At 39.3% G+C, this 12,283-nt stretch overlaps 1 protein-coding gene across 1 annotated transcript in view; it reads right to left on the bottom strand.

Moving 5' to 3' along the window:
- Hsp60A (Heat shock protein 60A) overlaps positions 1–12,283 on the bottom strand; it is a 107,233-nt gene that overhangs the window by 28,153 nt on the left and 66,797 nt on the right. Inside the window, exon 8 of the mRNA XM_067150065.2 lies at positions 4,859–5,014. Within this exon, the coding sequence (XP_067006166.1) occupies positions 4,859–5,014 (156 nt within the window). The remainder of the gene's footprint in view (positions 1–4,858; positions 5,015–12,283) is intronic.

The raw sequence follows: 12,283 nt of genomic DNA, 5'->3' as shown, positions 1-12,283 counted from the left end.
CACTTCATAGTGCTTCCATAGCACTGACAACTGCACCTTGTTTGTATACTTTTGTTATGATTCTTGGACAGTACAGTTATGCATGTCCCAACAATCTTATCATCGGATTCCAAGATACGATTTTCACGAATAGGAAGTTCTTCAGAGTCAGAATTAAATTCTACTTCATGCAACGAGTAGTCTTGACTCAGTACAGATGTCATCATTGTCATCTTTACTTGAATTCTCGTTTCGGGTGTTAATATTCTTTGAGGGACAGTTCGTCTGTGCCACTACAGCTAGGAATCTCATCTACAGTGTCAAAATCTGAAGCTGTCATACCTCTTCCAGGTGGCACATCTATACATCTCCCCTTTCTTCACCCATTATTTGTTACCTTACCCCCTTTGAAGTTCAAGTGCTCAATGAAACTTACTTACAGCTTGTTTCACAGCATCACCTACATCCATTGCCCTGTTATACATGTGCTTCAGCACTTCTTCCTGGCTTAGAGGGCAAATACTACATTTCCTGCATCAAGAACGTAGATTATTCAGACCATTTTCAACTATTTCTCAATTAGATCTTAACAAGAGATGGACATTCTTGCTTCAGTATAGTGGAATATCGTTTTCAGACTCCACATTACTAAAAAAAGGCAATTTTAGAACACTGAGGTTACTTTGAGTCATTGTTGTCACAAAGTTACCCCTTAAACTTCTCTTTATTTTAACATATATAACTGAAAGAAAGCTCAAAGTGTCATGAGAATCATGCATTTTTATCAGGAAACATGAAATTAAGATTTCCACTTACTTTGATGTGTGTACCTCATTAACGTTTTCTGTCGCCGACAAAAGTTTCCCGCTGTTCACAAAATCAAGTGCTCAGTACAATACAAGAAAAGGATCTCTGTTGCCAACAATCCAACACTTAGGACATTATCATTGTACACACAGGTAGCAGCATTATTGAGTGAAAACATATAGTGTTCATTGTCAGACCATCCATAGCACTGAAATATGAAATTCTTATTTAGCGCGCACCTGTCACAAAGTAACCCCTGCAGTCACAAAGTATCCCCGGTTTACGGTATTCAAAACTGCGAATAATACAGTACAATAAATACACCCGGTCTGCATTACGAATGTCCGAGAGTAAATACGAATTTCTCTGGTACAAACCCATAACAAATCCATGGAAAATCACCATATTTTCTTCATTCATTTCTGGGAGACTTTGCACAATGCTAGTTTTTCACAAAAAAAAAGGTTATTTTGGTAAAAAGCACGTGTGATGCATTCATGGCTAGCCTTAAGACAAGTAATTTTTTTTCAACCTCTCTTGCTATTGCATTCCACCTTTGCTTTTGGGCATGGATCACAAGTGAAATGCAGTCTGTTCTCACTCACATATTCACTTTCTGGAGACTTCACTTTTCCTCCACAAAATGCCCCATGATTACTTGAGTCGCAAGCTTTTAAAAAAAAAATTCTAAACCTTCAATTCTCATTAGCTCACAAATTCAAGAAACTTAAGGTTGCTGGGGGGGGGGGGGGGAGAGAGAGAGACCTTTGAAGGCAAAGAACTGCACATTTTTTAAAAGTCCAAAAATGGTTAATAAACTTTGCTCTTTTCAGTGGTGAAAGAATATTTAATTTATTTGTAAAATTCCTAGAGAGAACAAAAAATATAAATAGGTGATCGCTGATATGAAGCACCAACTCAGTTTGAATTTATTCCTCTTGAAAATGTATGTAACAGCAGGCTGTGGTATAAGGCACTGCAGACAAGTATAAGCATAAAATTAATCTTCCCCCTGCCATTCTAGAGAAACCAGTTTAAGAATCTTTTGAAAATAGAACTGTTGGTAAGATGTGTTTGTCATTGCCTACATACATTACCATTATAGACTGTTATGCCTTTCCAAGTTCAGTCTGCAAGCCTCTGTGAACTTACTAAACATTGCCACAATCCTCTATTTGCAACTAGTGTTGTGGCCTCATTTAGTTCTATACCTCTTATCTTTAAGTCATTAGAAATTGAGCCTAACAATCATTGCCTTCGTCTACCTCTACTCCTCTTACCCTCCATAGCAGAGTCCATCATTCTCCTAGGTAACCTATCCTCTTCCATTCGCCTCACATGACCCCACCACCGAAGCCGGTTTATGCGTACAGCTTCGCCCATCGAGTTCATTCCTAGATTAGCCTTTATCTCCTAATTCCGAATACCCTCCTGCCATTGTTCCCACCTGTTTGTACCAGCAATCATTCTTTCTACTTTCATGTCTGTTACTTCTAACTTATGAGTAAGATATCCTGAGTCCACCCAGCTTTCGCTCCCGTAAAGCAAAGTTGGTCTGAAAACAGACCGATATAAAGATAGTTCCGCCTGGGAGCTGACTTCCTTCTTACAGAATATTGTTGGTCGCAACTGCGAGCTCAGTGCATTAGCTTTACGACACCTTGATTCAATCTCACTATATTACCATCCTGGGAGAACACAACCTAAATACTTGAAATTATCGACCTATTCTAGCTTTGTGTCACCAATCTGGCATTCAATTCTGTTGAATTTCTTACCTACCGACATCAATTTAGTCTTCGAGAGGCTAATTTTCATACCATACTCATTGCACCTATTTTCAAGTTCCAAGATATTAGACTGCAGGCTTTCGGCACAATTTACCATTAAGACCAAGTCGTCAGCATAGGCCAAACTGCTTACTACATTTCCACCTAACTGAATCCCTCCCTGCCATTTTATATCTTTCAGCAGATGATCCATGTAAACTACAAACAGCAAAGGTGAAAGATTACAGCCTTGTCTAACCCCTGTAAGTACCCTGAACCAAGAACTCATTCTACCATCAATTCTCACTGAGGCCCAATTGTTAACATAAATGCCTTCGATTGATTTTAATAACCTACCTTTGATTCCATAGTCCCCCAGTATAGAGAACATCTTTTTCCTCGGTACTCTATGCTTTCTCTAGATCTACGAAACAAACACAACTGCCTATTCCTCTCGTAGCATTTTTCAATTATCTGACGCATACTGAAAATCTGATCCTGGTCTGAAACCACACTGGTTTTCACACTACTTCCTCTTAACGCCTGATCATACCCTCCCTTCCAAGATGCCAGCAAATACTTTGCCTGGTTTACTAATTAATGAGATACCTCTATAGTTGTTGCAATCCTTCCTGTTCCCTTGCTTATAGATAGGTGCAATTACTGCTTTTGTCCAATCTGAAGGTACCTTACCAACACTCCATGCTAATCTTACTACTCTATGAAGCCATTTCATCCCTGCCTTCCCACTATACTTCACAATTTCAGGTCTAATTTCATCTATTCCTGCTGCTTTATGACAATGGAACATTAAGTCAATTAGTGTATGCGAAGATAAGGTAAGATGTGTGGGTTTTAGTGGAAGTATTGTCATGTCACATGTCAAGAAAATACTTAAGTTGTTTTGTATCTCCAGCCTGTTCCAGTAAATTAGTATTGAAGTCTCCAAATATTAAAATATTTTCATAAGCAGTTGATAGTCTCTGCAGGATGTCTTCAATCTCAGAGGTGACCTACCAGTGGTGGCCGATAAAAAATAATAAACTTAGGACTTCTAACTGTTGTCACAGGTCTCGGGTCAGGACAGTGGGCAGATATGCATACGATTTTACATTTAATATCATCTCTACAGTACAAGGCTGCTACTCCACCTCTTTATCTATTTGGTCATGCCTGTAAATTTTATAACCCGTTATGTGTACCATACTACTAGGGATAGTTGCGCGTAACAAGCTCTCACTGATATAAGCTAAGTGTGCATTGCTGTTTTCAAGGAGAGCCGTTACCACCTCATAGTGAGCAGGTAGGGATTGCGAATTTAAATGAATGCAGTTCAATGATCGTGCGTTGGCCTGAAATACTTTCACTAACGAGCAGCGGGGTGTCTCCCTTCTTGGGTAGGAGAGGTTAGGTGTAGGGGGACAGTCAGGTCCACAGCTGGCATTGGTTATGATTAACATTACATCCTCGCCTGCTCTATTCTCGAGACACATAATGGTTATAATGGTTCTTGGGAACATTCAATCACGAAATTTTCAAGGGGTGAAACTACCAACTTTAACACCAGGAGAATTCAGGCTTCCCAAGTTGAATACAGTGCACCAGTACCCTTGTCTGAAGCTAAGTACCAGGATCTTCAACATCTAAAGAGATTTTGCAGGCCAGAACATCATGCTTTCTAAAATAGTTTGCCATTCACACCTGCTCCTACACCCAGATGCACTGCAGGGAATTCCCAAACTACAAATGAAGGTCAGCAAAACCCAGCAACAAGAGGTCTTAAAATTCAGTAACCATTTCCTACAAAATAGTAAAGGAACAAAGTTAGCGTTGTTTCGTTTTGTGACTTCACGAATTTTCTGAACATTGATCTCCCCTCCCTTGTAGTTTAGGTCTTCAGTAAATATTTTGATAAATTCTATATCAACGTAATAATACAAAAGCTCAATTGATGTGTGTAAACTCTTTTCATCTGGCATCATAATGTAATACTCTGAAGTAAAACTATATGAGGTAAGTTATAACATTTTAAAGTTTCAATTCCATTTATCTCAGAATAAAAGTGGACATTCATCCTTCTCCTGGATGCTTCAACAATGTTTTTTTTTTAAATAAAATGGAGGACAGTGGAATAGAAGTGATTGGATATTATACAGTTTTACTCTGAATGCAAACCAAAGGGATGCATTTTCGCAAACTATGATCAAGATTCAAATCACTGCCACATCTCCCAAATCTATCTTTGAATATAGCATTTCAACATCTGAAATGACACCGACAATAAAAGGTGAGAGCAAACTTACCTCACTTGAACCTCCAACTTTGAGTACTGCAACACCAGATGCCAAACGTGCCAAGCGTTCCTGTAGTTTTTCCTTCTCATACTCTGAAGATGTGTGCTCCAGTAAGTCTCTTATCTGATCAGCTCGTCTGTCAATGTCTGCCTTCTTGCCTTTACCCTATTAATAAAAAAATTAAAATACAAATAAAAAATTAAAATACAATCTATTGAACTTACTAGAAAAATGGCAATCCCCTTTTCTCGGGGATGAGTTCATATTATGGTTAAAACTTTAAGCAGCCAAATATATTGTGCATCTTAACCCTTCCCTACCCTTAGTGGGCGACTCTTCACTTTGCCTTCCGGTCCTTAGCGCCCGAAAGCGCCTGGCTGCATTATCTGCACACTTACGTGAGCTATGTGATAGTTTTTTGTTTTCTTCAGTTTTGAAGTGTTCAAGAGGCATTTATGAACACGCAGTACGATTGGCAAGGCTTAGGAAATGAAAAAAAGAGCGATAATATGTCTTTATGTCGTCTTGTAAAATGTCTTTAACTTCCGCGAGTGCGGGACAGCTGTTTTGTTCGTAAACATGGCAGGATTGAATACTGCCGATATTGAAACTGAGCTGAATATAGGCGACGAAAGTGACACAGAATTGTTGAGTAGGGGTGTAGGCGAGTTTTTAGTGACCGACTAACGTATCAGCGAAAATAATTTTAGTGATAATGATGCAAGTGGAAAACGAATATCGAGAATCTGAACCTGATTGCGATGCCGCGGCATTTCAGTCAACATAAATATTTCGTTTCATTACTCCAAATGATATGGATGTTGTTGAACCTGTCCATAATTCTGAAACAGTATTACGAAAATATTTTATTTATGACATATGTTAGGAGACAAACTATTGAGTGAGATAGCTACTTGCATATATATATCAATGCAGCATTCAAACAGGCACATTTTGTAAACAGATACAGAATGTGAAGACACTTGCTTAGGGAAAGTAGAAGCTGATATACAGTATACATTCCACTTCCAGAATCACGGGGTTATTGGTTTAGAGGGATTCATACATGAGAATGTGTCAAATAGAGACTACCTTTGTGTCGAGTACCATAATTAGGGGGAGGTGGAGGTTTGAACCAACAACCTTATGACTCAATGAATACAGAAATGGATGTGATGGTATGTTTTCTGGCGATAAGCAGACTGAAAATGTGGGCGGGAAAGGAATAAGGTATCTGCAACCTTAGTTTAATATATATACAGTAGAGTCTCGTTAATCCAAACTAATTGGGACGAGAGTCTGTTCGGATTACGAAATTTTCGGATTAACCGGAAAATATTTTCTACAAATAATGTTATTGTTTTCACGTCCCGCTAACTACTTTTACGGTTTCATGAGACGCCTAGGTGCCAGGATTTTCTCCACCACGAGTCCTTTTACGTGCCAGTAAATCTACTTACAAGGCTGGTGTATTTGAGCACGTTCAAATACGACCGAACTGAGCCAGGATCGAACGTGCCAAGTTGGGGTCAGAAGGCCAGCTCCTAAAACGTCTGAGGAAAATATTTTCCACAATACAGTGCAGTACATACTGTAACTTGAAATGTCCATTCTTTAGCAGTTACGTTAACAAAATACTGTATAAAATTACAGTAGGGTAGTTAAGAACCCGTAGAGGAGAAAACGACAATGAAAATGACATTAGCGAGTGGATGGAAGCTGACTGTCATAAATTATAAACAGTCCTGGAAATTGTAGCTATGGTGGAGAAAGAATCTGGAGTTGATGAGGAACAGAGTGACGACGAAGAAGACCACAATGAACAACTAGTGTCACATTCAGATGCCGCGACCACCTTAGAACTTGCCGTATGCTACGTCGAGCAACACTCAGCTGCTACGCCCACTGATGTGATGTTTATGAGACGCTGGTTTAACACTGCATCTTCGAGTAGGTCCCAATCACTACAGCACAAGAAACTAACATACTGTGTAAAGATAAACGACCAGTGATTGATGGTTTATGATGTGTAATTATGTTTACATTAAGTTATTCTAGTAAAATATGACTAATACAATGCAATCTTCATTCTATAATATTTTCTTTCATTTCAATAAGGAGAATTTTTTTTTAAATTGAATATTTCAGTTCGGATTAACCAGACTTTCGGATTAACGGGGTTCGGATTAACGGGACTCTAGTGTATATTTTTTAAGTTTCTTTACATCACACCGACACAAGTCTTATAGTGACTATGGGACAGGGAAGGGCTACGAGCTGAAAGGAAGCTGCCGTGGCCTGAGTTAAGGAACAGCCTCAGCATTTGCCTGGTGTGAAAACGGTAAAACACTGAAAACCATCTTCAGGGCTGCCGACAGTGGGGTTCGAACCCACTATCTCATGAATGCAAGCTCACAGCTGCGTGCCCATAAATGCACAGCCAACTCTCAGTAGTTTTACATACACAACCAACAAGTTTTTAAGGGAAAGTCTGCAAAGAAAAAGCTCAGGAAGATTAACGGCAGGTCAGTGTGGGAAGAGGAAGCAATAGAAAGGGGATAGGACAAATCAAATGCAGAAATGACTACAACGATCTCCACATCTTGTTTACATGCTTGTACTCTTCTTCCGTTTCCAATATTCCCTCTTCCCATACCAACCTGTCATTGCATTCATCCTGTTGAGTGTTCCTATATAGAATGATTTGTCACTAGCCTGTTCCTTTCCGTTACAATGACTCATTAGTAGAGTGTGGTTTTTAGCATTTGCGATAAATGCAAAATATGTTGAAACGTTGTCGGTGCATGTGCCTTTGCCTTATACCACCCCTACGAGTGGTTTCTAGCGATTTCGAATTAGCGATAAAATACAATATTGGTTCAAAATGCGAAACAAAATGAGAAACAGATGCGAAATTCTCTATTTTATCCAAAGTGAACAGATCTTTTTTTAAACTAGGCATTTACCTTAAAAGTAAGGTATATGTGGTTATTTTAGTTGAAAGAATTATTACGGCACGTAAATCTTTCGATGTGTGGACTATCTCTCAATGGCCAAAGAGCGATGCAACGATCAACCAATCACACAGCTTTATACAGTAAGCGCAGCAATGCCTACTCGATTCATAGTTTGTGTTTCAAAGGTTGCCAATGATTCAGGAAGATAACCAAGGTCTACCAATTCAGCACTAGGGAACCCAGGTATCACTTTCAAGTACACACGTTCATTCACTTTGTGTTGACTCTTGATCATAGTTTGTTATTCTTAACACAGGTGCTGAGTAGTAGTTCTGTTTTAAAGTACGGCAGCAATTTATTGTCTGTTAGCCACGAGTAGAAACTGACAAACAGCGTGCTGAGAGTTACAAGTCTGAACATTTTTATGTAAGCGATACAGATATATTGATATGCTGACTTTGCAATCGAAGACTTGAATGGAAGAAGAAAGACGTTTTGGATAAACACTGCAAGAGCAAAAACCAGGTGCTACTAAAGGAGCGACTTTTCTCAACCAGCATGTGAACAGCGTGGCATCAAGCTACAATAGTAGAAATGGATAGAAAGGCAAAACGAGCGAAATGCAAGAAACAAAAGTTCATTGAGGATACTGTGAAGACTTGCCTGCAGACTAATATACCCATCCAAAAGCTGGACCATCCTGCTTTCCGAGACTACCTTGAAAAGTGTCGACTTCAGACATCTTTTGGCATTATTTATATTTGTGTTTAAAACATATTTACACTATCTTGAGTGCTATATATAGGCTACCTGACTGCAAAACATCCATAAACTAGCTTATATACACCTCACCTCCCCCCCCCCCCCCTTCCCCCCCAAAGATAAGCATGTGGACGGTATTGAAGTATTAAGATTGCTATACAGTCTTGTTGAATTTTAGGTTAGGTAAAACATTCTACCAAAAACCACGTAGATGCATGTTTCCGAATATGACAATTTTGTTCCCCGGCCGAGTGAGCGTATTTTGTACACAAACCTTCCACCAGCTGAACCCTATTAGATAACTGCTCAATGTTTGTCCCTCTGACTTGTCTGAATATTAGAGAATTCAGGAATCCCTTTGACCTGTATGATTCTCCATAAACTCCCACAAGAAATTTCCAAGTACTGGCCCCTCCTCATCGTCGCTCATCCTTGACCGCTACAGCCACATAATCTATTTCATTATCACTGCTGCTCATACTGTCACTACTACTTCCAACTAAACATTCATCTGAATTATACAATATTTCAAGCACGTTACTGTCAGTGAAATCACGGCTGGAGCTAGCCATTGAGCACGGACTGATGAAGCTTCAGCGATACCGAAAACCGCAGGATGAAACAACGAGGGGACTTTTTTTTCTAGTGGCTTTACGTCGCACCGACACAGATAGGTCTTATGGCGACGATGGGATAGGAAAGGCCTAGGACTTGGAAGGAAGCAGCCGTGGTCTTAAGGTACAGCCCCAGCATTTGCCTGGTGTGAAAATGGGAAACCACAGAAAACCATCTTCAGGGCTGCCGACAGTGGGATTTGAACCCACTATCTCCCGGATGCAAGCTCACAGCTGCGAGCCCCTAACCGCACGGCCAACTCGCCCGGTATGAAGGGACTTACGTTTATGACTAAACAAACGTCAACTCTATACATATTTCAGAAGAAAGGTCAAGACATCGTCTTTCAAACGAGATATATAACCTGCACAACCGGTTCTCGTTCTGTACGAGAGTAAGCAGCACTAACTGATGCCTACACAGTGCTCAGAGAGTTACAAATTTATTACAAGGCAAGAAATAAAGACAAATATAATAAATAAACCGCACCCTCAATGCACAAATAGAGCAAAGAACATCACGCGTAAAGACAAACTTCTCAGATCATTTCTTTATTTTATTCTGTGCGAAAGAATGAAGCAAACAGACTTTCTACTGCTCAGACTTACTTGACAAATATTTATCCTTGCAAAAACAACTAAAATTTAACCATCTTCAATAGGGATGTAGGCAGAGAAAGTTCGCGCCAGATAGCGCTCGTGTACTACTGGGTAAGCGCAAGGCGACCGTCTTATGTTTTCCCCAGTCAGCTGCGAGTAATGTATAGAATGTGACAGTTTTCTGAGCTAAAGCCGATTGTATCTTCTCTAATTTTACTCCAAGACTATATTAATTAATTGTATAGGTATATCCCCTACAATATTACGAACGATTTTCAGCGTTTAAGCCTTAAACAGATGCAAAATGAGCTACGGACCAGAGACGCTAAAACTAGCGGGAGGAAGAAAGAATTAGTACAGCGGTAGGCCTAGTTAGAAAATTCTAACACGCTTTATTATTCAAATAATAAATAGGATTCAGCATGCCTTTTTCTGAAGATTACAATTACTTGAGTATTGTACATTGGTAAATAAATAAATGTACCTCCACAAGACTTAAATCATAAACAGATATTTAAACACGCACTTGCTCCCGTGGCTTATAGACTTCGAATCATGCATTTTTTAAAGGTTGATGGGTTACATGAAACTGAAGATACAGCCTTTGTCCACCACCAAAGGCATGTGAATATTCTTGAGTTTCCCTTTGTCCACCACCAAAGGCATGTGAATATTCTTGAGCTTCCCAGTGCCGGTTCCTTTGAATATTTAACCATCAGCCATAAGGTGAAGATGACTATCACAAATTTGCATCTGATGGATTATTTCGTATTCAGAAAATCTGAAATAGATGGAGCACCTGTTGCCAACTACAAATCATTGTGTTATGCTAGACACAGACTTTTCAGTGAAAAGTTTGTTGTGTTTATAAAAGGTTAATTTCAATCGGATGAAATTATAAAATGCAGTGCTGTGAAATCCGAGTACACAAAACATAAGACCTATAATGTGAAGCTTATTTTAGGAGTATCTGGTGACATTACAGGAGGGGAATGTGAATGGTTTTTTTTTTTTGGAGCAGGCCCCAAGGCATGTTGTAAGAATATTGCTGCTGTAAGCTACGCATTAGAGCACTTCCCCAAGACTGGTATTATTCAGTGTTCAGAAACATGCAGCCAAAATGTATAAACTTTTCAGCATCCCCCTGCCAAACGGTTGAGGCCAGTTAGCACTATGAAAGTGGAATGTTTGCCCTTGGAACAAGTTTTGCTATGTATAATCTCAGTTGCACCAGTTATAACTCTAGTCTAGGGGTACTTCTGTCTAAAAGCAAAGGGGCTGTTTTAGTTGAGGGGTATTTCTGTCTAAAAGCAAGGGGGCTGTTTTCAAGGACATTTTCTCTATCAGACCAAATGTTCAACTCTTTACATTGGCAGTACATGAAATTAATCCAAACATTAAATATTCTCCCAACAGTAGTTTTATTGATTCCGAAGTTAAGGCCTAGTTCTTCGTCAGATTTGTTGGTCCTTAGCTTCATAACTGTCAAGAAGAAACACAGTCTGTTTTCTCCCAGAACAGCAAACACCATATTACGATGTTTGGACGTCTACAAACCCTGTATAAAGCAATATGACATCACGATTACGCATTGTTTACTCAACAACGAAATTACCTGTAGTATTTAATTGCTGATGTGTTTGAAAATGGGAGTCACAAATGTAACATTCACTTGTTCGGGTATATTTACGATTTCTTCCCGTACTTCAAAGGAGGTCATTTCTGCATATTCCGATAGTTTAGGCTTATCGTGGTAATCCGGAAATTTTCTGGTGTATGGCCCCTTCCTTGTTTTTGTTGTGTTCGTGGTCCATGGGCAAAGCGATGGAACAGCGCCCGTTTTTAATCTTGCTCTCTCACCTTTAAATACAAACGCATAAATTCGCTGGTTATCAAAATGCCTAATCAGTTTATAGGTAGGAAATAGGAATTATTTCCCTTCGTAAATCGCACTTACCCAAAGTTTTCGTGAAGTCACCGGGTTTAAAATAATGGGAACACTCTTTAATATTTTCGGTCATATTCTTCTCGCCGAAATTTTTCCTCTAATAGTATGTAACCATTTCTTCCTCATTTCTTTATTTTGTGGAAACTGGTGAAACGAAAAAATGGGCTTCCCTGATTTTTTCGAAGACGAACACTGCAACAGCTCGGCATAGTCACGAAAATAACAACTTAAATTCATGGATATTTAGCGGCATGAGTACACAGGAGACAAATGAAGAGCGCATTGCGCTTACCCAGTACAACAGCAGTGCGCTCTATCGGTGCTAGTTCTATACATCCCTATTCTCACTTTACAACACTGATAAACTCCAAAATTTCTTCTTGGAAACAAAATTTGCATATCCATAACTCAAACTCTTTGCGATGTAGGCCTAATTTACGCGGTACAAGATTTCCATAAACTGACTACAAACAGTATACCGGTGACCTAATTACAATGGAAGATTAAAAAAAAGGATTTCACCATCATGTTGGACACTTTTATATCTAATGTA

The sequence above is a fragment of the Anabrus simplex genome, chromosome 6 (genome assembly GCF_040414725.1).
Source record: "Anabrus simplex isolate iqAnaSimp1 chromosome 6, ASM4041472v1, whole genome shotgun sequence".
NCBI classification, from domain to species: domain Eukaryota; kingdom Metazoa; phylum Arthropoda; class Insecta; order Orthoptera; family Tettigoniidae; genus Anabrus; species Anabrus simplex.
Note: the sequence above shows the minus strand (reverse complement) of the source record. Positions and strands in the feature narration are given on the sequence as shown.